Source organism: Pseudochaenichthys georgianus, chromosome 1 (genome assembly GCF_902827115.2).
Source record: "Pseudochaenichthys georgianus chromosome 1, fPseGeo1.2, whole genome shotgun sequence".
Classification (NCBI taxonomy): domain Eukaryota; kingdom Metazoa; phylum Chordata; class Actinopteri; order Perciformes; family Channichthyidae; genus Pseudochaenichthys; species Pseudochaenichthys georgianus.
The window spans coordinates 18818886-18845865 of NC_047503.1; the positions used below are offsets into that span (position 1 = coordinate 18818886).

The following is a 26980-nucleotide window of genomic DNA, read 5'->3' on the forward strand; positions in this document are numbered from 1 at the left end:
TAAGCTAGGAGGAATACGGGCAAGGGGTTAGTTGATTAGGGGTTGAAGGCAAGAGTGAAAAGGTGAGTTTTGAGGGATTGTTTGAATTATGTGAGAGTGTTGGCGGATCTGACGTGGCTGGGGAGGGAGTTCCAGAGTGTGGAGGAGGCTGCTGCGAAGGCCCCGTCACCCCAGGTCCGGAGCTTTGTCCTGATGGGCTGCAGTAGGTTAGCTTCAGCAGACCTGAGGCGACGGGTGGGGTTGTGTCGTTGGATGAGGTCACAGAGGTAGGGGGGGGGGGGGGCAAGGTTGTTGAGGGCTTTGAAAGTGAAAAGTAATATTTTAAAGTCAATGCGGTGTTTGATGGGGAGCCAGTGGAGGTCATGGAGGATAGGGGTGATGTGGTCGGAGCATCGGGTGAAGGTGAGCAAGCGGGCAGCTGAGTTTTGGACATATTGAAGTTGTTTTAGTGTGAATGCAGGTGATCCAAAAAGTATGCTGTTGCAGTAATCCAGTCGGGATGTTATAAAGGCATGGATCAGAGTTTCAGCAGCGGTCTAATGCGGGCAATGTTCTTTAAATGGAAGAATGCGTTTTTTGTGACCTGGTTGACGTGAGGGAGGAAAGTGAGGGTGGGGTCGAGGATGATGAGGTTACGGATGTGAGTGGAGGGGTTGACAATGGAGCCATTGATGGTAAGAGAAAAATCTTGGGTTGAGCGGGTAAGTGAGTTTGGGCCAATGATTATAAGTTCCGATTTGTCACCGTTAAGTTTTAGAAAATTGTTTTGCTTCCAAATTGTAATGTCAGTGAGGCAGGTGCTGAGCTGGGTGTGTATGGTTGGAGAAATTGATTTTGTTGAGAGGTAGAGCTGCGTGTCATCAGCATAACAGTGGAACTGGAGTTGGTGTTGACGGAGGATTTGTCCAATTGGGAGGATGTAGATGATGAACAGAAAGGGACTAAGTACAGAACCCTGAGGGACGCCATGATTGATGGGGGCTGTGGGGGATTTGGAGTTGTTAATGGAGATGAATTGATGTCTGTCAGAGAGATAGGATTTAAACCAGGAGAGGGCAGTACCGGTAATGCCAATGGAAGACTGGAGGTGGTTGATGAGGATGGAATGGTTGATCGTGTCAAATGCGGCTGTTAGGTCAAGGAGAATGAGAATTGAGAGGGAACCAGAGTCAGCAGAGAGGAGAATGTCGTTGGTCACCTTGAGTAAGGCAGATTCTGTGCTGTGGCGAGTACCGAAACCAGAAAAGTACTCCATTGAAAAGGTTCATGAAGGTTATTGCAGTCCAGATGGGATTTTAGTTGGGAGGCAACAGTTCGCTCCAGAATTGTTGACAGGAATGGGAGGTTAGAGATGAGCTGGTAGTTATTGAGGGAATCAGGGTTGAGACCAGGTTTTTTGAGTATGGGAGTGACAGCAGCGAGTTTCAGATCAGGGGGGACGAGTCCAGTGGACAGAGAGGAGTTCATGACTGTGGTGATAAGATGAGTGAGTTGGGGGAGGCAGGCCTTGACAAGGGTGGAGGGCATGGGGTCCAGGATGGAAGTTGAGGTATTCATGCCGGTGACTTGGGCAACTATGTCCAGTGAGGTAATTTGTCTGAAGGCTGTAAAAGGGTGCCTGGAAGGAGGAGGGTAGGCAGGTTCCGGAAAAGGATGGGTGGTGGACGAGATGGAGGAGTTGGCTATGTTGCTGTGTATTATTTCAATTTTGCTTTGGAGGAATGAGAGGAAGGATTCACACTTTGAGGTGGTGAAGGAGTTGGAGATATTATCCATGGGGTTGAAGAGCTTGTTAATAGTTGAAAAAAGGGACTTTGGGTTATTGCTGCCAGATTGTATTACAGAGGAGTAGTGGAAGGAACGTGCACTGTTGAGGGCATCTTTGTACTGCTGTTGGTGCAGTCTATAAATGTCTTTGTGGATAGTGAGACCAGTTCGTTTAGCATGTCTTTCGAGCTGGCGACCTTTCGTTTTGAGGCAACGGAGATGATCGGTGTATCAGGGGGCCGAGTGAGTGAAAGAGACATACTTGGTTTTTATTGGAGCGAGTTGGTTGAGAAAGGAGGAGAGAGCATTGTTGTAGGTGTTGACCAGGTCAGTAGGGGAAACATTCTGGGTGACGGTGGAGTCAGGGATGGTGTCAGCCAGTAGGGAGGAGGGGTGTATGGACTTGATATTCCGGAATTGTATGGTGGGCTTCTGCTTGATGAGGGGGGTTGGGGTTAGGATGATGAGGGCCAGGTGATCGGAGATGGTGAGGTCATAGGTGGTCAGGTTGCTGATGGCGATGCCAGTGGTGCAGATCAGGTCCAGTGTGTGACCTTTTTCATGGGTGGGAAAATCAACATGTTGTGTGATATTGAAACAGTTGAGTATGTCCAGGAGTTCTGAAGCGGTATTGGAGTCGTTTGAGTCGACATGAATATTGAAATCACCAAGTAATAATACAGATGGAGAGATAGAGCGAAGTTGTGTGAGGAATTCAGCAAGATCCGAGGGGAAAGCAGGGTTTGGTTTGGGGGACGGTAAATGACTGCTGTAACCAGGGGTTTTGGACCAGACAGTTTAAATGCAAGGTGTTCAAATGAGGAGGGGCAAGGGATGTTTATTGCAATTGTTTTTATATTATTTCTTAGAATTGTGGCAATTCCACCTCCACGCCCATGGTGGTGTGGTTTTTCAATATATGTATGGGGGTGTTGTCTGGTTGAGGGAGAAGTATTCCTGTAGTGTTTGCCAAGTTGCTGTGATACAGAGAAGGTCCAGATTATTGTCAGTGATGAATTCATTGAGAATGAGACCCTTGTTGTTTAGAGACCGGGTGTTAAACAGAGCAAGTTTAAGATGAGGTTGAGTTTGAACAGGCTGGGGTGCTTTGGGAAGGGGGCGTAGGCAGGCAGAGTGCACGTGTTGGTTGTTGTGATGATGAAATGGAGGGGGTGTGTCAGTGCGCGCAGCAGACCAGATGGATGAGATGGAATTACCGGACCGGGAGTAAACAAACTTTCGTCCGGAGCTTCGGTGAATGTATTTGGGTCGTTGTAGCAGTCCATGCTCACCGATGGCGGAGATCATCGTCGGGCATGGTGGAGTGGGTGTGTGCTTTAGCTGGAGTAGTTCCGCGATGGAGTATGACAGTCATGTCGGCCGGGAAGGATGCAGCTCACAACGAACCTCTTGAGAGGATTAATGTCAGACAGCAGGAAAGCACACATCATGGCAGGTGATCGGGGTGAGTAGCGAAGTTTCTGTTGACAATCAGTGATTTTGCGGGAGTCAGTGGAATGAAGGCTAAGAGACGAAAAGAAGGAGAGCGGTCCAATGATAGCGTTAGCATGTAGCCACTCGGTGACTGGAGGTTGGCTAGCTGTAGAGGTAGCGGTCACGGCTACTAGGGCTTTCCGCACCGGGACAGCTAAAATATATTTTTTCCCACTGTAGCTGTGTTGTGCAGAGACGAGGGTGTCCTATGTTAGTGGCCAGCTGACGGCAGGGAGTTTACGAGATTGTTGACGGCCAACAGCTGGAGGCTGGTAGCAAACGGGCTAGCAGGCTAGGGTCCGGTACGCAGGAAAAAGCAAATAGGTAACGGAAAACTACTTGAACAAAGTAGCGATTCAGTTGGAGCCAATATTGACAGATGTTATATATAACTAACCGATGTATAAAGAAAAATCAGATCAAATATGTTCAAACACGAACTGAAAGTAGGATAGCGGTGGAGAAGCAGCGAATAAACCACGCCAGCGTCCTCTCCTATCGGCAGAATGGTCTGTTTTGTTGACAATGTCTTGTCAACAAAACGATTGACTACCCTCACTATCACCACAATGCAACACGTCCAGAAACCTGCCTTCCTTTGATTTTCTCTAAACTGCCTGGTCTTTTTAATGTTAATGTCAACCATTTGTGCAGATAGCATGAAGCAGAAAAGATCGGCGATCGCGTTAGCATTTATCCCCCGGGCTTAAATTGTGTATTATAGAATGATCACACCGGTGACAGTACTCTTCAAAGGGTTCACGAAATATGACTACTACTCTTACTGTTTAACATTTTGGGTTACTTAATGTTACTTCATATTAAGGCTAATAACAATTACAAGGCTGTAATGCTAACTAACGTGCTAGCTACTACTAGTAGTGATGGCAGTTTGACACTGAAGCTTCGAACGGAGCTTCAACCCTGGACTTCCTATTCCATAGAAGCAGTGCTTCGAAGCTTGCTTCAAATCACGTGACATGTGATGTCCGAAGCAGCAACTGATTCAAGTCACGTGACATGTGACGTCCGAACCAGCGATTCAATGCACTGCCTCGTCTCGATTCTGACAGGTGACAGGTTGAAACCGTTTCAAATTTGAGCGCTTCAACACTTTATAACCGCTCTAAACAATGCGCAATGTGTGGGTTGTTGTTGCTGTTGAATTGTTGTTGGCATTGCATTTGAATTGGATCATTATAGAGCAAGCCAGGAAGAAAGATAGGTCGTTATGGCTCGTGAAACACTTCGAAATGTGGAGAAGCTGTGAACAAAAAGAAAATGAGTAATATAAATTTAAAAACACTTCGATGGTCTAAGGAATAGATAGCCCAGTGGATAGAGCCGGCGGCCAGGGTGCGGCAATGTCCTCTGCGCAGCTGGTTCAAAGCCCGGAATAGTTAAACTTTTAATCATTGCCTTTCAACTTTAATACTTTAATAACTGATAAAAGGCCCTCTCAGCCCAAACAAATGTCCAGCACTCTCTAGTCTCTTCTCAATAACCCAATACACACAATTATCAATCTTTAATTGCAAATAGAACATGATATTCAGTCTTAGTGTGTGTGTGCATCGAATATTTTTCAAGGCAAAGATACATTAAACCCACTGCAGCCTTGCACTTCGCCAGGAGAGGTCGCTGTAACTAAAGCTTCGAGAAATGAACCTATTTCCGACACAATTGTCCAAGTGGTTCGATGCTTCATTCAAAGCTTCATTTTGCCATCACTACTACTAGCTAGGTAGGTAGCTAACTTGATCCAGCCACTCCTGGTCCTTTCATCAGACGGGAAGCGAAAGAACGAGCAACACCCATTTCTGGTATGATAACAACCTGGTACTAAGCACACAGGCATCTTGTTAAAGTTATCTTATCTTAGCCAGCGTCATATAGATAGATTATATCTATATGACGCTGATCTTAGCTATCTCTTAGTGGAGGAAAACAATTGTGACATCACTTACGCGACTAGGATTTGTAGCCTTTCTAGTTGCGTATTTTTCATAGTCTTATATTTCAACAGTTTTATGACAAACTGTGACTTTTTTACATGGAAATTATTTTTTAAGATTGACAAACATCATATGTGTAATTCATGGCACAAATCAAACGGGATCGAAAGATAAGTTTGCTCTCTGCATTGACTTCAATACATTATTTTTCCGAAAAAAGGTCCCATGGACCGGAAGTAGATGGGCGGGACTTCGCCTCTCTATTGGACAACTCCGTACGGCAAACCAAGTAGGACCCTTGACACAGTGGCTTTTGGCAAATCACAAAAACAAAACTCGAGAGAGATGAGTTATTGTTATTACAACGTGACTTCACTATTATTTAACAACTCTTTTTATTGGGTTATTTTATTTGGGGTTAAGTATTGTCAGAATAAGTGAGAAATGGATTTAACTTCTGTTAGACAGCTATATGCCATACATTTTTGCATACATTCACAGTAAATATTTATTCTGTATGATAGCTGTCTAACAGAAGTTAAATTCATGAAACACTGCTTTAATGTCAGACTCATTTAAAGGGAGAGAGTGAAACCTTCAACTGTTAACATTATGTGTTAGCTCTGTAATGTGGGATTGGACTTTAAAGGTAATTTATATTTTTGTAATGTTATTGAAGAAGAAGAAGAAGAAGAAGAAGAAGAAGAAGAAGAAGAAGAAGAAGAAGAAGAAGAAGAAGAAGAAGAAGAAGAAGAAGAAGAAGAAGAAGAAGATTCAACTTATTGTCATTACGTAGTGCACTAATGTAACAAAATGGTTTCTCTGCATTTGACCCATCCTAGTGTTAGGAGCAGTGGGCTGCCATTATGTACGGCGCCCGGAAGCAGTGTAGGGAACGGTGCCTTGCTCAGGGACACCTCGGTAGCACTTGGTCTTTCCAGGACTTGAACTGGTGACCTTCCAGTTGCCAAGCCAAGTCCCTATGGCCTAATGCTGGTTAAATAAAACAGCTAATTTAAAGACAAAATATACACCACAAAGGTGACCAGTTTAGGAGTCCTTACTCTTTCATAAAGTAAACACACACCCATTCATTACACCTCAGAAGCATATGGTGCAGGCAATACTATTATTGAGTTGTCTAGCAAATGAGAAAGAATTAAATGAATCACAATAGCATGTCTGCATGTAGGGGAGGAAACTTATACAAAATGTACACCACCCCAAATTGATCATGTTGTTGATAGTGCTATAGATGCGCTGCGAATAAAATTAGATTATGTTGCTCCTTTGAAAAAGAAGAAAATAAAACAACATAGATTAGCTCCATGGCATAATGCCGAAACCCGCAAAATAAAGCAAAAGTCTAGACAACTTGAAAGGATATGGCGTTCCACTAAACTTGAAGAATCTCGTTTAATTTGGCATATTACTCTCAATGAATATAAGAAAGCACTGCGTAAAGCGAGAGCAGCCTACTACTCTTCATTAATAGATGAGAATAAGAATAATGCAAGATTTCTTTTCAGCACTGTAGCCAGGCTGACAGAGAGCCACAGCTCCATTGAGCCTTCTATTCCCTTAGCACTCAGTAGTAATGATTTTATGTGCTTTTTTAACGATAAAATTGTTACTCTTAGAAACAAAATTAATGACCTCTTGCCTTCGACCAGTATAGTGTTATCAACAGCTCCCGGAAACGTAAGTTCTAATATTACACTAGATAGTAAACTAGAATGCTTTTCAGCCATTAACCTTGAACAATTACATTCAATGATTCTCTCTTCTAAACCATCAACGTGTATGTTAGACCCAATTCCAACTAAGCTGTTGAAGGAAGTTTTTCCATTAATTAGCACTTCTTTATTAAATATTATGAATATGTCTTTATTATCAGGCTATGTTCCACAATCATTCAAAGTAGCAGTGATAAAACCGCTTCTTAAAAAGCACAACCTCGATCCAGAGGTTTTAGCCAACTATAGACCTATTTCTAATCTTCCGTTCCTCTCAAAAATTCTTGAGAAAGCGGTCGCAAAACAGTTGTGTGATTACTTAAAAAACAATGATTTATTTGAAGATTTTCAGTCTGGCTTTAGAACACATCATAGCACAGAGACAGCTCTGGTTAAAGTCACAAATGATATTCTAATAGCCTCAGACAAGGGACTTGTCTCTATTCTTGTTTTGCTCGATCTCAGTGCTGCATTTGATACTATCGACCATGATATCCTATTGCAAAGACTAGAGCACTTAGTTGGCATACAGGGAACTGCTTTAGGCTGGTTTAGGTCCTATCTATCTGAACGCTCTCAGTTTGTACGTGTTAACGATGAATCTTCCACGCAAACCAAAGTTAGCCATGGAGTGCCACAGGGCTCAGTGCTCGGACCTATTTTGTTCACATTATATATGCTTCCGTTAGGCAATATTATAAGGAATCATTCTGTAAACTTTCATTGTTATGCGGATGATACTCAACTATATTTATCAATCAAGCCTGATGAAATTAATCATCTAAATAAAATTCAAGACTGCCTTAAGGACTTAAAAACGTGGATGATGAAAGGAGGGTTTCTGCCCGTTACTGCACCGCTGTTTTCTTGTCGCTCTTGTCTTGTCAGTTAGTTTCAGCCAAACTGAACTGTATACAGTCAACAAAGCCATGTAATAATGTTTTTTAACGGACGTTGTCTGATTATATAATCATATGTCTGTTGATCTCCAGACTAACAGCAGCATGAGAATAACCTGCCGAAAGTGCCGATGCTCCATGGCGGAGGCTCCGCTAGAAATTGCCGGGATTTGCGTTTGTACCCCCTTAATGTCTGACCAATGGTTGAACAGCATTTCCGAGCACATTACTTGTGTTTAAAGTTTATAGTCCGTTTGAGTTTTGCCCGTGTGAACGCAAACCGAACCTTCTGAAAAATGAAACAATGTAACAAACTGTGGTCTGGTGCGCACCAGAGAGCGGACTATTAGGTGTGAACACACCCATAGAGTCTCTGACAGGGTTGACCAACAATCTTTGAGCAGATTTTTAACAGGTGGAGCAGTTTTGACTTTAAAGCTGTTGACAAACATTTGTACCAGGTAGTATTGCAGTACTGTAGAATGGACATGATCACAGATGTAAAGAACAACAGAAGAATTTCTGAAGAACAGAAGAATTAGCCAAGAGATTGACAGAGACATCGTTTTACTTGTACTTGTAAACACTGTTTGGTACTGTTATTTATTAGAAACATCACGTCTCTTTTTTTCTCAGACAAGCTTGTATATAACCGACAATATAATAATAACACACCACTCACCCATGCAGTTGCAGATATTGGTAAAACCAATGCACTCGTTTACCTCTGACAGTGAAAAGTGAAAAGATATGTTAAACAGTTAATGTGACGACCCCTCCCCCCGTCTGCCTGGCTGTGCTCCCTGCCTTGCTGTCCTCTGGCAGGTACTGGGAGTGTCGTCCTGTTTGTGCCCGCCCATCTAGAGGCGGAGCCACCAGAAGGCATAAAGGTTGCCCAGCTGCAAGGATCAATCTCTCTGATTCAGATCCTGGCATGCTGCAGCAACCTCAGCCTACAGCCTGTGTTAGGTTTGATGCACCCTCCAACATGCTTCAACACCCTTCCACACACTCACACACTGCTCACACTACTGACAGTCTGATTCTTACCACATTATACATCAGAGGTGTTCTTCAACAATCTGTTAAATAAATATATATTTGGCATTAAACTCTGTGTGGCCTCCCTGTTTGTTCCAGCCTTTGGAAGGTTGTAACAAGTGGGGGCTCGTCCGAGATCACTTCTGGTGCTGGATAAAGGACATGGTGACCTATTTCAGTCAGGGAGTGTTCACACAGCTGGTTGGTTGACTCTGAGTTTTGTAGGGGAAAATAGGTCAGGTTGATCTTACTGTCTAAGTCAGTGGTTCCCAAACGGTGTGCCGCGGCACACTGGTGTGCCGTGAGGCAAGTCCGGGTGTGCCGTGGGATTTTGTGACAACCATACCTTATTATTGCAATATACAACTACACAAAAATAATTATTTTTTAATTTACTATATCAGTACTTTGTAGGTTTATATGTACGTAATATGCGCGATTTGCGCGTCCACATCTCCACGTGCAGTGCTGCATAAACATGGCTGAGCAGCGATAACTCTCGAGGCCCATTATTTTGAGTTCATCCGAAGAATACACAGGAATGTGACGGTGAGGTGCAAACTGTGTCCAGGCCAGAAGCTGTTATCCACTGCTGGAAACACCACGTCAAACCTCAACAAGCACCTGCAAAGAACACATGCTAAGGTGGAGCTACCGCACACGCTATTTGTTGTTTGTTTATATCACAGTCTGTTCTTCTTCTCTGTCTTCCGGTTGTTGCCTGTTTTGAATGACAAATACACACTACCGCCGCCTGCTGGTAAGGAGAGTTATTGCCACTCACGCATGCGCAGTTCGTACAACAACACGCAGGAGAACACACCGACACAACAGAGTGAGCAGAGATAGACTGCGCAAAATATACAGATAGCAGGAGACAGAGGACAGCCACGGTCAGATAGGAAAACATTCAGGATCTGGATCAGTCTTATGCGACAATGGAAACTGAACTAAAGAGAACATTTGAAACTTTAGCAGTCTGCGTGATCTGCCTGCAGGGAGGGGCGGGCCGGCCCTGCGAGTAAAGTAACGAGTTACTTTATGTAGAGAGTAACGAAGTAGTGTAATATATTACTTTTTAAAAAAAGTAATATGTAATGTATTACTTTTTTTTAGTAACGACCCCATCTCTGCTGAAATGTTACATTTATAATTTGTAGTTCAGGACCATGGACAATGCAGCTTCCTTGCATTGACAGTTCTCTGTGCTGAATTTCCTTTGTCTAATTTTTAATGTTGTGACCTGTCTGGTTTAAATGAGTGTGTTGCTGCTTTGATGAAGCCTAATTTGATAACGTTTCAAATTAATTTCTGAAATATTTCGTTAATAAATATTTCATGAGTAATATAGTTGTCTTTGTCACATTTTATTTGGCATTAGTAAATAATTATGCAAATGTACAGATATTTTACATGATATGAGTGATAACACGTGTTATAAGGGCTATTTTACACAATAGGTGTGCCTTGAGATTTTTACTTGTCCTTTGGTGTGCCTTGGGCACAACAAGTTTGGGAACCACTGGTCTAAGTAACTGGTCTTACTCACAGTTGTGTTTCTGTCCAAGGCAAGCTATGTTTTCCGGTATTGCTGTTTTGTGTTAAAGGCTGTCAAATGTTTGGAACCCTTATTCCTGTTCGGTATAAGCAATGAGAGACACAAGCTGTCTCCATTGAACCTCTTTTTGTTTTTGTTTGTTATTTTTGTGTAGTAAGTGGCTAGAGCATTTGCTCGGGTGCACTCCATGACTGCCTAGGTGATTTTCAATTGCTGAGAATTAACCGGGTCACTGGGCTTTTGTGCTTAAAATCCTACCACAATTCTACACGAAGACTAGGGGTGAGTGAGTCAGTAAGCATTTGGTAAGGCAGTTAGCCAGAGGAGTGGGGTCTCCATATGTAAAACTGTCTTTCACTATCAGTTACTGCTGGAAAAACCTTGCCTTGGTCGGTAAACAGTTAAATGGCTTCTAATGAAGATTTTGTTGAGTGCCCAAATGAGGATTTGTTGGGTACTTATAAAAAAGATCAGCTTTTGAGAGTGGCTGACCATTACGGTCTTGAACTTCCCAAAAAGTTGAATAAAGAGGCGTGTTGGTAGAAATAAAGGCACAGTTAGTGGAAAAAAGTATTTTGTCTGTCTTTCTGGGGCCTACCTCCCAACAGTCAATTGAGTCAGGTAATGTTTCAGGTGTGGCTCCAGTCCTGTCTGGACTTGGGGTTGGACTGTCATTTAAAGAACAGAAGGAGCTTCTCATGCTACACTTGAACGTGATGTGGAGATAGAAAAGTTGAGACAAAATGCCCGTCTTCAGGAAGCAGAGATCGCTCAAGTTCAGGTTAGACAAAAACTAGACTTGGAGCGCTACAGATTGGAGCTGATGAGTGAAGGTAAGCTTCCAGCTGAGACCAGGAGAGCTGCAGAGACTGCAAATCAAGCATTTGATATTGCTGTTAATTTGAGGATAGTTCCGAGGTTCAACGAAAAGGACCCAGACATTTTCTTTGTGTTATTTGAGCGTCTAGCTGAGGCACGAGACTGGTCTGATGTTGAGCGCACCCTTCTGCTGCAGTGTGTCTTCACTGGAAAGGCCCAGGAGGCTTTCGCTGCCATGACTGCTGAAGACAGTAGCAATTACCAGTTGGTGAAAGCTGCTGTACTTCAGGCATTTGAGTTAGTACCTGAAGCATATCGACAGCGTTTTAGGTTACTCAGAAAAGAGAAGCAGTCACATATGGAGTTTGCTCGTGATTTAACCACTAGTTTCAACCGTTGGTGTGTTTCCTCACAGGTAAAAACTCTGGAAGATCTGCAGGAGCTTATCTTGCTTGAGCAATTTAAAGGTACCTTGCCTGACCGTGTTGTTACCTACATTAATGAGCAGAAAGTAAACTTAGTTTCAGAGGCAGCCAAGCTGGCAGATGAGTTTACTCTGACCCATAAGGTGTTTTTTGGCGACAGCCGTAGTCGTGGAGATGCGGGATACAAAGAGAGTAGTGCGGGGGCTCATTTCAGTAAAGGTGTTTCAGAAGGAAAAGATAAGTTTCCAGCTAGGATTGACCATGGGAATCGGGGTAAGTTTGACCCCAATCGTGTCTGTAATTACTGTTTTAATAAAGGACACTGGAGAAACGATTGTCCTGAGTGGAAGAGAAAGTCCAGGCCTGGGCCTGTGTCGGCAAAAGCGTCTGGGGCTGTAGCATCGTTACGTACAGTAGAAAGGGAAAATGTCATTGTGGCTGTGCGGAAACACACTCAGTCCTCCTTATCTGAATCGGTAATTCAGGCTCTTGTCAGTGAACATGAGGAGATAGACCCTGGTTATAAAGCTTTTGTGTCTGATGGGTTTGTTTCACTGGTCGGGAGTAAAGAGAAAGTACCGGTAAAGATATTAAGGGACTCAGGGGCGTTGGACTCGTTTATTGTTGGTTCTGTGTTACCTTTCTCTCCTAAAACAGACACCGGTTCCAGTGTTGAGGTCCGGGGGATGGGATTAACCGTCTTCTCTGCTCCACAGCATAAACTAACATTAGTCTCCAGTCTGCTGCAAGGGGAAGTGGTCATGGGAGTGCGTCCTTCTCTACCTATGGGGGGCATACAGATCATCTTGGGAAATGACCTGGCTGGTGATCGGGTATGGCCTGAGTCTCCAATCTCCCAGGTAGAAGGTGCCAAGTTCCCCAAAACCACTTCTGTGATGCCTGCCAGCGGCGCAGTAACACGTGCTGCCAGCCGTATTGTTTGTGACCTTACAAAAGATAAGAAAAAACAATCTGTATTTCCTGTGCCTACCTTTCCTTTGTCTTGTAGCGACCTTGGGAAAGAGCAAAAGAACGATCCCACCCTGCAGGCTCTGTACAGCCAAGTTCTTCCGGATGAGGAGTTCAGAAGTACAGCCCGTGGTTATTTTCTCCAGGACGGTTTGTTGGTGAGAAAGTGGGTTCCCCAGGGAGATTGTTTTATGGGTGAGGAAGTTGTGCAAGTTGTGTTACCCAGTAAGTTAAGACTCACTGTGCTTCAGACTGCTCATGATGGCATTGCAGGTCATCTCGGTGTGAAGAAAACATATAATCGGGTTGGCCGTTATTTTTACTGGCCACTGCTGAAGAAAGACATTGCTGCTTTCATTAAAACTTGCAACACTTGTCAGTTGACTGGCAAACCAAATCAGGTCATTAAACCTGCGCCTCTGTATCCAATTCCAGTTGTTGGTAATCCATTTGAGCATCTGATTGTAGATTGTGTTGGACCATTACCACGCTCCAAAGCAGGGAACAACTTTTTGCTTACAGTCATGTGTCAGGCTACACGTTATCCTGCTGCCTATCCCCTTAGGAATATCACCACCAGGTCAGTTGTAAAAGCGCTGACACAATTTATAACTATTTTTGGTCTCCCGAAGATCATCCAGTCAGATCAGGGGACTAACTTCACTTCAAAGTTGTTTGCCGAGGTGTTACAGCAGTTGAATATCAAACATTCACAGTCAAGTGCCTATCATCCTCAGAGCCAGGGAGCACTTGAGAGGTTCCACCAATCCTTGAAGTCTCTCCTCCGTTCATATTGTACGGAGTTGGAAGGTGACTGGGAAGAAGGGTTACCCTGGTTGATGCTGGCGGCAAGGGAGGTTTCACAGGGGAGTTTGGGTTTTAGCCCTAATGACCTGGTTTTTGGTCACAATGTAAGGGCCCCGTTGGCCACCCTACACGAGGATTGGCAAGCCAAGAAGGCCCCGTCAAGTTTGATAGACTATGTCCATGGTTTCAAACACCGCTTGTATCGGGCTAATCAAATGGCAAGAGAAAAGCTACAGTCTGCTCAAACTAACATGAAAAGCCTCTATGATCGATGTGCAGAACGTTGTGGGTTGAGTCCTGGGGATCAGGTTTTAGCACTGCTGCCTGTAGTTGGCTCCCCGTTTCAGGCCAAGTTCTCTGGCCCTTATACAGTGTCCAAGAAGTTGTCAGACCTCAACTATTTGATAGCGACCCCTGACCGGAAGAAGTCGGTGCAGTTTTGCCATATAAACTTGCTAAAACCGTATTTTTCCCGTAAACCTGTGCCAGGTGTGGTCTGTTCTGTTTCCTCAGATGCTGCAGTGGTGACAGTGGGTCGCCCGTCACCATCTCTGGATGTGGGGGCAGGGGTTACGGTTGAAGAGGAGTATTCCCCAGATGATGGTCTGTTGAGAGGACGGCTTAAGAATTCGGAGTCACTGGCTAATCTGGGTGGAATGCTGGGTCATTTAACCGAACCGCGGCGCACAGAGTTGGTCGATCTAGTTAAAAACTACCCCTGCCTGTTTGGAGACACTCCATCTCGCACCCACCTTATAGAACACGATATTGAGGTGGGTGATGCTAAACCGGTACGACAGCGTTTTTACCGCATGTCTCCGGACAAACGAGAGCATTTAGAGGCAGAAGTTAAGTATATGCTGGAGAATAACATCGCTGAGCCGTGTGCTTCTAGTTGGTCTTCTCCTTGTTTGCTGGTTACGAAACCAGATGGTACATTTAGACCATGTACTGATCTCCGCAAGGTGAATTTAGTGACCAAACCTGACTCGTTTCCACTCCCTCGCATGGAGGACTGTGTGGACCAGGTCGGTTCTGCTAAGTTTGTCAGTAAATTTGACCTGCTAAAGGGTTACTGGCAGGTCCCGTTAACGGCAAGAGCTAGGGAGATCGCCTCATTTATCACGTCCAGTGGGTTGTACTCATACATAGGGTTGGGTATCGTTTGAATTTCCACGATTCCGATTCCGATTCTACTTTTCGATTCCGGTTCTTAACGGTTCTCGATTCCGATTCTTTGAGGGGCAGGGTAAAAAAATGATACATGCTTCTTCCACCAAAAAAATTACATTTATTTGAGAAACTTGTACACAGGTTAGTTTAAAGTAATATTCACATTAATCAGTCTGTTTATATTCACTGCTATGTAACTTTAACCTGAGAACCACTGAAGCTGCAACAGTCCAACTTTTAAAAACAGTTCTTGTTGAGAAAAACAAGCATATCTGCCTCTCAGGCATACCGGGAAGAAATGTTTGAACATTTTGAAGTAAAATGCTTCAATCTGGTGCACACGCAGAATTACTAGAGACTAGATCTAGGGGGTACAACTCTAAACACCCATATGAAAAAGATCAGTTTACATTTTAATAATTAAATAACAAATAGCCTACATGTAATGCATTTTATTTTTGTTGTTCATTCATATCTTATTTTACTATTTTATTTATGCATATCTTTTTATCTCTCCAGTTTAAAACGATATGTCTGGTTTACTGTCCTATAGTATACATTGGAATGATTTCAAACCTGTTTTATCCCAATAATTATAAAGGAGAGCCTTGGAAATATGTGTTTACATAAATTGTGATCAAAACGTTTGAGACCCACTGAGATAACTTAGACTAAAGTGAACTATCTAAACACTCAGAGTCCTTTACCTCACTGAGCTGTAGTTATCAGCCTCTCAGTCAGACTGGAGAGGACTCTCCCTCCACATCATTGAAGAAACATCTTCTTCTTCCGTAAGAGCAGCTAGCACCAGATGCTAATAACAACAGCGCCGGTTCCAGTGCACCCTCCCTTTCTCCCTCGCTCACGCGCACTTTGGCTGTGAGCTGCGGTTGCCAGATAAGCCAACATCCCCCATTTTCATCACTTGCAGCGCCCATCGTACAGGGCAAATGAAAAGTGTAACCGGGGTGAAAAGGGTGTTACATTTACTTAATTATGAATGTTGTTACATCAAGGTCGAAAATTAGGATGAGCCCCAACGGTCAAAACATTTATTTTTTCTCCCAGAGCTGTCAGCGCAGCGCCTCCACAGATCTGGCGCCCTAGGCGAACATTTATAATGCCAGTGCGACGGGCCGGCCCTGGTCTCAGGTTACACTGTAGGAAATGTAGATACAACGCTACATTTCCCGCCCCGCCGCAGTCATGCAGCAGGCTACGGAGAGCTGCGAGAAACAGTTCCTCAGGAATCGAAAAGCGGAACCGAAATTCACATTTCTAAATGATACCGTTGGAATCTAAATGTTGGAACCGGTTCCGAACCGGAACCGGTTCTCGGTACCCAACCCTACTCATACACCGTAATGCCATTTGGGTTACGAAATGCCCCAGCCACGTTTCAACGCCTGATGAACCAGGTGGTGTCAGGTCTTGCTGGCTGTGCTGTGTATCTGGATGATGTTGTGGTATACAGTGACACTTGGGAGGAACATCTCCAACACATTAATGCGCTGTTTGAACGTCTTGCCTGGGCTTGTCTGACGGTTAACTTGGCAAAGTGTGAGTTTGCTAAGGCAACGGTCACCTACCTGGGTAAAGTAGTTGGCCAAGGACAGGTTAAGCCAGTGAGGGCAAAGGTGCTGGCAATTGACCGGTTCCCTGTTCCCACAACCAGAAAAGAACTCTCTCGTTTTCTGGGCATGGTGGGGTACTATCGTGGGTTCTGTCAGAATTTCTCTACGGTGGTTGCGCCCCTCACCTCTCTTCTCAGTCCTAAGGTCAAGTTTGAATGGTCTCCTCAATGTCAACAGGCTTTTGAGGCTGCGAAAACGGTGTTGTGCTCGGCTCCTGTCCTAGCAGCTCCCCAGATGGACCAGCCCTTCATTCTTCATGTGGATGCTAGTAAGGTTGGAGCTGGGGCTGTACTCGCGCAGGTTGATGAGAGCGGCTCCGAATGCCCGGTAAGTTTCTTCTCTAAGAAATGTAACTCTCATCAATTAAACTATTCTATCATTGAAAAGGAGGCACTGGCACTCATCTGGGCGTTAAAGCATTTTGAGGTGTATGTTGGGAGTGGAGTTGGGCCCTTGGTGGTCTATACAGATCATAACCCCCTAACCTTTCTGCACTCGCTCCAGAATCCAAATCAACGCCTTATGCGTTGGTGTCTCTTCCTCCAGCCTTTTCATCTGGACATCAGGCATGTCAAAGGTGTGGATAATACAGTGGCTGATGCCATGACCAGGGCTATAACCTCCTAGGTTAACTAGTGTTTTTCTCCCTGCAGGGGTGTCTGTTTTTTCTGTTTTGCCCTCTCTTAAAATGCTTCTTAGGTACCAAAGTTGCTGAGGGGTTGAGCAAGAGGCTACAGATGTGCTTGCAGGTTGTACGAACATTTGAAGGTTAACTTTTGTTGTGTCTATTGTGTTTGGTGGTTGTGTTTTTGTGCCTCAGGTTGGAGGATCCTAGTGGGTCCTCCATTTTAAGGGAGGGGGTGTGACGACCCCTCCCCCCGTCTGCCTGGCTGTGCTCCCTGCCTTGCTGTCCTCTGGCAGGTACTGGGAGTGTCGTCCTGTTTGTGCCCGCCCATCTAGAGGCGGAGCCACCAGAAGGCATAAAGGTTGCCCAGCTGCAAGGATCAATCTCTCTGATTCAGATCCTGGCATGCTGCAGCAACCTCAGCCTACAGCCTGTGTTAGGTTTGATGCACCCTCCAACATGCTTCAACACCCTTCCACACACTCACACACTGCTCACACTACTGACAGTCTGATTCTTACCACATTATACATCAGAGGTGTTCTTCAACAATCTGTTAAATAAATATATATTTGGCATTAAACTCTGTGTGGCCTCCCTGTTTGTTCCAGCCTTTGGAAGGTTGTAACAGTTAAAAACAAAGAGACACAGATCAAACATAATGTCATGCACAGGCTTACCTTGACAGCGTCCATCTTGTGTGAAGTTCACCAGCCCTTTACTGTGTACATAGCCTTGTTGACAACGACACAAGAAGCTACCATTCGTGTTGAAGCAATCTGCGTTTCCCTGGCAAATGCCTGGAGTTTCTTCACACTCATTCCTATCTGGATTTGGTTACAAACACATAAAGCAATGCGATTACAATTTAAAGCAATGAATCTCACAGGTCAATACAAAATATAACATGCTTGATTTGTAGATGGAAAACATTTCATTTTGATTTGAAGCAGCCTCTGATTACGATACGATACGATATTACTTTATATTACTTTAACTCCTTAAATGTCTCAATCTGGAACCATATATATGTTTTCATGATAAATCACTTACTCACATAGTTAACAATTCATTTTCTGAGAATCAACCAAGAGATTTACAGAGACATCGTTTTACTTGTACTTGTAAACACTGTTTGGTACTGTTATTTATTAGAAACATCACGTCTCTTTTTTTCTCAGACAAGCTTGTATATAACCGACAATATAATAATAACACACCACTCACCCATGCAGTTGCCTAAGCCACTCTTGGAGTAGCCTAAGTTGCAGGTGCACTTGTAACTCCCCATCAGGTTAGTACACTGAGCAGCGGGACCACAGATATTGGTAAAACTAATGCACTCGTTTACCTCTGACAGAAGAAGTGAAAAGATATGTTAAACAGTTAAAAACAAAGAGACACAGATCAAACATAATGTCATGCACAGGCTTACCTTGACAGCTTCCATCTTGTGTGAAGTTCACCAGCCCTTTACTGTGTACATAGCCTTGTTGACAACGACAAAAGAAGCTACCATTCGTGTTGAAGCAATCTGCGTTTCCCCGGCAAATGCCTGGAGCTTCTTCACACTCATTCCTATCTGGATTTGGTTACAAACACATAAAGCAATGCGATTACAATTTAAAGCAATGAATCTCACAGGTCAATACAAAATATAACATGCTTGATTTGTAGATGGAAAACATTTCATTTTGATTTGAAGCAGCCTCTGATTACGATACGATACGATATTACTTTATTTGTCAGATCAAGTCTGAAATGTGACTTGCGTCACAGCAGCTCCATGTCCAACATCAACAGACAAATATCCAGACACAATACATGAAACACAAACAACAAACATTTAACATAACAGCACAATCAGTGAGAGAAAACATGCTCAAAGAGCCGTCAGCGTGCATTTGATCTGGGATTTAGCTCTGTGTTTACTGTGAGGATGGACTGATGCACAAAGGAGTGCGAAAGAGTCTTTCAAGACATCCGCGGTTGTTTAGTTAAAGAGTAAAGCAGAATGAAGTGTTGAATAGTGACATGTAAAGTAAAAATTCTCCGTCAGCTACATAAAAGTAAGAACACCTGTCGTCGGTGAAACTCCCTCCTCTGCAGACTGCAGAACGTCTCTCATGGATAAGCATGAAAAGAACACCGACAGGCTGATCAGGAGCCCGACGTGAAGCGGAGGGATCTAGATCGGCATGAAGGTGTTCTTTTCCTCATAATGACCGCGCTGCTGCACATTATCCCGCTTATTACATGGCCACATTCTCAACAAAGTAACGACATGACTCCCAATATTAATTGAAATGCTTTTGTGGATTTAGAAAATGATTTTATTGATTTAAAAAATAGTTGTATGTATTTACATTTACATGCATCCGCTAAGAAAAATAGTCCGTTGTTACTGTTTGAACTAACGTAGCAACGGCAGGAACTGCTTCGATAGCGTTTTTGAGGAGCTTCATGATTACAGATTTGAAAAAATCGTTGCTTGCTTTAAAAGTAGCACAATTCATTATGTCAAACCTTGGGAAGTATCTAGATATCCCTGCCCTAATGCCAAAGTAACTGCACACTGAATATGTCTCGCCGTCTGATGTCTATGTCTGGACCGCTGCGTAAAAAGGAGGGTTTCTGCCCGTTACTGCACCGCTGTTTTCTTGTCGCTCTTGTCTTGTCAGTTAGTTTCAGCCAAACTGAACTGTATACAGTCAACAAAGCCATGTAATAATGTTTTTTAACGGACGTTGTCTGATTATATAATCATATGTCTGTTGATCTCCAGACTAACAGCAGCATGAGAATAACCTGCCGAAAGTGCCGATGCTCCATGGCGGAGGCTCCGCTAGAAATTGCCGGGATTTGCGTTTGTACCCCCTTAATATCTGACCAATGGTTGAACAGCATTTCCGAGCACATTACTTGTGTTTAAAGTTTATAGTCCGTTTATAGTCCGTTTTGCCCGTGTGAACGCAAACCGAACCTTCTGAAAAATGAAACAATGTAACAAACTGTGGTCTGGTGCGCACCAGAGAGCGGACTATTAGGTGTGAACACACCCATAGAGTCTCTGACAGGGTTGACCAACAATCTTTGAGCAGATTTTTAACAGGTGGAGCAGTTTTGACTTTAAAGCTGTTGACAAACATTTGTACCAGGTAGTATTGCAGTACTGTAGAATGGACATGATCACAGATGTAAAGAACAACAGAAGAATTTCTGAAGAACAGAAGAATTAGCTCTGATTAGCTGATTAGCTCTTTTTCTGTAGCTCCTCTTTCCATTGTATTTCTTTTTGTTAGCTGATTAAAACTGCAAGGATCCAATAATCTTTTAACATCTATTACTGACAATGTTTTCTTTGCAATACACTCTGAATGAGAGCACTGAGCAGTGTCTAAAATGGAAAAACAAGATGAATGTCATACAAAAAAATTACTTTTCCTGTTCAACTCCAGTAAGAGGTATTGCATTGGAACACCATTTATCTCTGAGAGCTGTTGTATTAACTACAACAATAATGGCAATAGTAGACAAAGACAATGACACGGGATGCTTAACATTTGAGGTAATGGCAGATTATTACCAACACATTGCCCTCTTGCCGCGTCGAAGCCAATGGAACATTCAGTCAAACATTCCCTCACCATAACCAATACACCTGCAGGGAAAGAGAGAAAGGTCATTTAGTTCCATTGACAAGTAAGACGTGTATAAAGCAGAGCAACCATACTTGTGCACTAATGCCCACTTCAGGTGTTCTTATTAATTATTATTATAAAAGTTGGCTGCAGAAGCCACTACACTGGTGATGATGCTATATGTGAGCAACAATTGTAGCCCTGTGCAGTAGTGGTGTTCCATTTTAAATGTTGCAACTGCCTTTTAGAGCGCTTTGCCCCTGAGCAAATTGCAACATATTACAAAACTTCTCCAAACTAAAAGTTGTGAATCACATGCAGTTTTGTTGCTGGGCTATTACCGGATTTCCAGTGATGATGCTTTTTACAGCTCACTCAGCCTTCATTACAACTCTTGGTCTTGTTGATACATGGGTCTCCATTGGAGCCCATTGTAGTGGCTGAGTATGTTTAGTAATTCACGGGACAACAACTGTGGAGAGTGTTAATGTTTGTGTTTTTATGTATTCCACCTTTTGAACTACATATGTGCGCGACTTATTTGAGTGTGGCTTTTTTATTCCTCCTGTTTATCTACACCCATGGTTCTACCCCAGCTTGTCAGATTAGACGCACACCACAGTAGACACGTGTCAATCACATTTCCTGACTCATGATTCAGTGGTAAGGCAGAAAACAGCACCCCCATTCCCTCACATTGTGTTCCCTCCCCCGATCACAATGAGGCCTTTGTTGTTGGTGGATTTCCCACAGTAATGTCTCTTTAGGAGAAGCAGGCAGCGTTTGACAGTGAGTCTGTGACTGAGCCTTACTTTATGACTCATTAACTGTGGACATATACAAAGAGTGACTCTGTGCTCAGCTAGCAGCTGACATTTATTCACCAGTAGGCACAGTGGTGAATTTGAATAGAAGTCTGTAACATAAACTATCCTCTCAGTGGATCTTTCTTCATTCTTTATAAGCTGTATGTAGCTAGATTTAGTTTACTACGTTGCTCTTCCTGTTGCATTATCTTATAGGCTGCTAGAAAGTGGAAGCTATAAATGCAGGCAACACCAGGGTTTCTCTCTAACTCTTTCTCTTATCTGTGTATTGAGTCGCATTGCGAAAGTAACTGCAATTTCCTATAGCCCAAAGGCCTCATTGTACACTCGTCAAAAGTCATGCTGAGTCATTTAAACTGTGTAGTCACATGTTTACAAATCATTATGTGAAAATGAAGCGGATTTCTGCTTCTGCCCACCTTTTGTAAAGACACTACTGGATACTTCTAATGGTGTTAATAACTTGCTGCTCTGTTACTATAATTGTTCATGTAGTACCAATAAAACAAACCGGTATCATGTATGTAGTATCATGTGAATGTAGACATACATGATGATTGCCGCTGCTGTTTTTAAGGGGATTAATCATGAAATAGTCAACAGTAGTGTTTAGTAGTTGAGTCGTATATTGTCTTCAAACTGGATTGACATTGTAAACGATTTCTGATTGTAAAACTCCACAATGTAAATGACTATATTAAATAATATTGGAAAAACCTGCATTTTTTATTTTGTAGGTAATAAACAGCAAGTCGTAAACACATTTGAAATGACCGCCTTATGAAGTTGTTACGGTTAACTTGTTTTGTATCTAGCAGACGCAGAGCAACCTTAACTTTCAGTTACATTTGTGTTTCCGAAACTTGATAACGTAAAAAATAAACTATCCTAATAGCTCTATTGTTGGTCTTCTGGTAAGGTAATTGCTGCTTGCTTCTGCATGAAACAAGGTGGATGAGAATGGTTAAAAAACCAAAGCCACACATTAGTGGGACAGAAAACCAAAACACTACGTTTTAAGAAGCTTAACTACTCTGTGAAGCGAAGGGTGCACGCAGTGTTGGGTCACTACACAGCGCTTTTAATGTTACAACTTTGTTTATTGTTTATTTCGTCTCTTTTTTCATTGACAAGTTATTTCAATTCAAAATATGATTTGAGAGAGTTTGTAACAAAAAATAAATAAATAACATAAGAGCGTACAAACGGAACACGTTGGCTATTGGATAGTGCAAAGGCAAATAGATCAACTGATAAACAATGAGGTAACGGTTTAATATCTGTTTATTATCAACAGTATATATTATGTATCATTTCTTAATTTGTACAGTTATTGTTGGTGGTGGTATATCGCAACACCCCTAATATTATATATATATATATATATATATATATAAGTCCTACTGTATATAGCACATGTGTGTTAATAATAACACGGTCAACATATAGAATGATTTATGACGTCTCCTGAAAGACAGAATTAAATAAAACTCTTACGGTGTAGTATTTTTTAATTGGTACTGTGTAACCTGTACGTAAACAATATGCTGTTTGGTGGTAAGCCTCTAAAACGTCTGTCTGACACAGGTGTACTGTATAACCCAGAAATGTCCCCAGGGTTTGTGGCGTACTCAAACGGGATTCCTGCTGTGATGCATGTGCCTTCAGACCTCTGCATGCTGCCACAACTCTGGGTTGGTTTTACACGGTCTGTGGAGCAGACGTCCAGAGACCGTTTCTCACCACACAGCAGCTACTGTGACCCCCATCCATACATGACATCTGCACACAGCTGGAGGGCTGCGCTCTGCTTCCGGTCTTAAAGGGTTAACGTTACTGATGCTGCCCATGTGGCCTTAAAATCATTTTTCTTTCAATTTCACACCTTCTGCATATTCACATGTTGTGACCGCTGTTACAGGATAAAAGTCACCATATAAGTTGTTGGACCTCATTTAAAGTGAGAAGCAAGGTTAATATACTAATAATGAAATACATGTATTTACACGTCTCCATAGCCACCACATAATAATGAATATCATTGTGTATGACTGAAAAAACAAGTGGGCACACATCAACTGAAGTGTTACAACATTTCCAAACATCCCCATACTTTTGGTTTCTTCTTTCCTTGCCTCAACTATCACACACCCACACAGTCACGCACCGACACAGTCACACACCGACACAGTCACACACCCACAGTCACGCACCGACACACACATTGTGATCTCATTGAGAGACTTACCGAGAATAAGGAGCTCCTTCCCAGACCCCATGTCCAAGGCAAACCAGCAGATTACTGTATCAGAACTGTGAATTAGTTGTAAATCATTTAGGTCCAGTTAAAATCCTGTAATAAAAGTTTAGATCCTGACAAAGTTCAAAGTCCAAGGTCCGCAAAATCCAGCAGGAATGAAAAACAAAAAGTTAAATCCTTTCGGTAGAGGATAATTGTATGGCAGGAAAATAACAGTGAACCTTCACCAGCTTTCTTCCTCTCAGTGTCAGACTCTCAGTCTCTGCGCACGCCTCGCTCTCCCTGATCCCCCCCTTTTTTTTTCTCTCTCTCTCTCTCTCTCTCTCTCTCTCTCGTCTGTGTGGCCTTGTCTCTGTCACTTCAGTCTTTCTAACTCTTTCCTTTCTCTTTGCATATCTTTCCATGTGAAGTTGTGAACACATTTCTTACACTGGCACCGTATCACATTGCTTGTACAAACCCCCCCTCTGTATACGCCGCCTTTCACATTTCACTTTATGCTCCACCGGCTCTATTTCAAGAGCTATTCACAACACTCTCATGAGGGACGGAGAAAGAGAGGAGGGGGGAAAAGAGGCAAAAGCGAGGCCGATGACTAACGCTCAATCTAAACAGCTGCTGCTGTACTTGAGTTTTGCCAGTAAGTAATCCTATATCTGTTTCCATACTCCCCGACTCCTACTCTCAATCTCCTCCTATTTTCTTTCTTTCCCCCAAAATGTGCAGCCCTTCACCCAAATCTAGTGAAACAAGTCCTTCTGCCTGTTCTCAACCCCCCAGACAGAGAGCAAACAGGCTGATGACGGATGCAGCATGACCTCTATTAAATGAGACCCTACAAAGGACCACAATGTTCAAAGAAAACGGGGGGGTTCGCGTTTTGAAATATGTGTAGGCTGTTAATATAAAACCCACACTGCTCAAACTTCGTTACTTTTCCTAAAATGTTTATATTTATTTACTTTGGGGCGTGAGGAATTAAGAGAAAAAAATATATGAGCATGGGATTTTGACCCCTCATATAAACATAATGCTGCCCTATACTTTGCGGCCACAAGATTTTATCTCTCAGTTATCTAATGACATAAAACTCTAAGCTAAAGGATAAAACACAATGAAGTATATTTTATCACGACATAAAGATAAAGCTTCACAATGATTCAACAAGAAAAGAAAGTAATAATACAAAATATTTGAGGAGACCTTGATTTTAGTGTTTGGTTACTGTTTGGGGAGATCTATGTGAGTGTAACTTGTTGGAAAGAAAAACTCTCAGAAGCTTTAACTGTTACGCAACCATCCCCCTTGGTTACTTCTGCTGAAGCACCATGCAGTTTACAGTGAGAACTCTGACGTTGATGTCTTAGTAATTGCAAACAATGATACAAAACGGGCTTCTTATTTCTTGTATGCCATTAAGTTGGTTAAAAATTGTCTAAAGGTTTTATCCGCCGTAGCTAGCTAGCTAATAGAGCTAATTAAGCTACATTTTAACAAAGGTCTCCAGCAAACTTGCTTTGAACTTCAAATGTTGTATAACAATGCAAAGATGACCATAAAATTAAGGCTAAAATCACATATATTTTGTTGTTTTTTACGTACATATCTATGATGAGTTTGTTCATCCCCTAGCGCTGCCAACTTTACGGGTAACACTGAACACTGGGGTTGAGTGTAAACTTCCCAAAATGTAATAAAGAGTAGGACAGAAGCAGAGTTGTTGGTGATGGCATCCTGGGGTTCCTATGACGTTAACCCTAAACTAACAGTTAGCAGCTGTTTACAAAAATGTTATGCCTTAGGCAGAAGCAACACGTGTTATCACTCTGTAAATGTTTATTTTCATTTCATACCAAGTCATGGTCTTTGTGCAGCAAACAACATCCAACACATGCATTTATGTCAAACTCATAAGCGAGTGGCACTCATGATAATTAAAGATAAGTTATCAGTGCATGTGTACCAGTGATGGTGGATAAGAAGAAAGTGGTCAAACACTCTCTTCCGTTTCTGTGAGTAATTTCCACATCAAGGAAATGACGTAGTCTCAGCTCGTTCACAGGGAGAGAGAAGTTAGTTATGAGCTCTTTTCCTCCCTTCAGTCATTGTTGCTCTATCTTGGTTTTTCCTAAGCATTCTCTTGACTTTCTGTCATCGTTTCTCATCATTTTCGTTCAGACAGCGTAGCAGACAAAGGAGCAGACACATGGAGACAGACAAATCATCCGCATATGTAGGCAGGAAGAGGATGAGAGAATGCAAGTTCAAGTCCCCTCAGCATCTCCAGTAAACAAAAGGCTTACTAAAAGCAGATGCATCTGGTTAACACAGCGTTAGTGTGTGAGGTGCGTACTGATCTGCCATCTGTTTACGTCTGTCTCGGCAACTGCCAGGCTGTTAAAAGTAACTGCAACTTCATATCTAACTCTACGACTATATGCTTTGGTGTTTCCATATGGAAAGATCGTGTGTGTGTGTGTGTGTGTGTGTGTGTGTGTGTGTGTGTGTGTGTGTGTGTGTGTGTGTGTGTGTGTGTGTGTGTGTGTGTGTGTGTGTGTGTGTGTGTGTGTGTGTGTGTGTGTGTGTGTGTGTGTGTGTGTGTGTGTGTGTGTGTGTGTGTGTGTGTGTGTGTGTGTGTGTGTGTGTGTGTGTGTGTGTGTGTGTGTGTGTGTGTGTGTGTGTGTGTGTGTGTGTGTGTGTGTGTGTGTGTGTGTGTGTGTGTGGTATGCGTTCATGCCGGCAGCCAATGAGCATTAATCCCACATGCATAAAATAGACGTCAGCCCATTGCGACTATCCGTCACCCAAATTGAGAAAGAGTATGGGAAAAATGCAATCTGTCAGAGGGAGAATGTTATTTATAAGACTCACAAGTAGCAGCGATCATTAGACTGATGTGAGAACATGTGGTTAAGCCCCGCTGGAGTGGTTGTGAACTTCATGAGTGTATGACATTATTGAACTTGATGAAAATAGCTGAACTAAACTGCTTCCGTGGCCCCCTTTCCATACTGACATTACATAGTATGTATGTAAGAAGATAAAATGGCTAACAGTGGGTTCATTTAATAATACGCCTTTAGGCAACTATCTGCAACACCACAGACATGTTGTGCAGATTTCAGAAACCTGACGTAACTGAAGGCCTTACCCCACTTCCTTCGTCCTGACCTCAACTTTAAAATCAACTTTATATAAAACTTTAAGAACTACACTGAACAAAAATATAAACGCAACACTTTAGTTTTTGCTCCCATTTTTCATGAGATGAACTCAAAGATCTAAAACATTTTCTATATACACAAAATAATCATTTATCTCAAATATTGTTCACAAATCTGAAAAAATCT

At 42.7% G+C, this 26980-nt stretch overlaps 1 protein-coding gene across 1 annotated transcript in view; it reads right to left on the reverse strand.

Moving 5' to 3' along the window:
- The window catches only part of LOC117465684 (adhesion G protein-coupled receptor E5-like), a 39443-nt gene extending 15365 nt beyond the window's left edge, over positions 1–24078 (reverse strand). The window contains exons 1-5 of the mRNA XM_034108689.2: positions 23619–24078; positions 20489–20563; positions 18338–18484; positions 18130–18255; positions 17583–17729 (exon numbers count right to left, since the gene is read on the reverse strand). Of these exons, the coding sequence (XP_033964580.1) occupies positions 17583–17729; positions 18130–18255; positions 18338–18484; positions 20489–20563; positions 23619–23649 (526 nt within the window). The 5' untranslated portion in view covers positions 23650–24078. The remainder of the gene's footprint in view (positions 1–17582; positions 17730–18129; positions 18256–18337; positions 18485–20488; positions 20564–23618) is intronic.
- Between the last annotated feature and the right edge of the window lie 2902 nt (positions 24079–26980).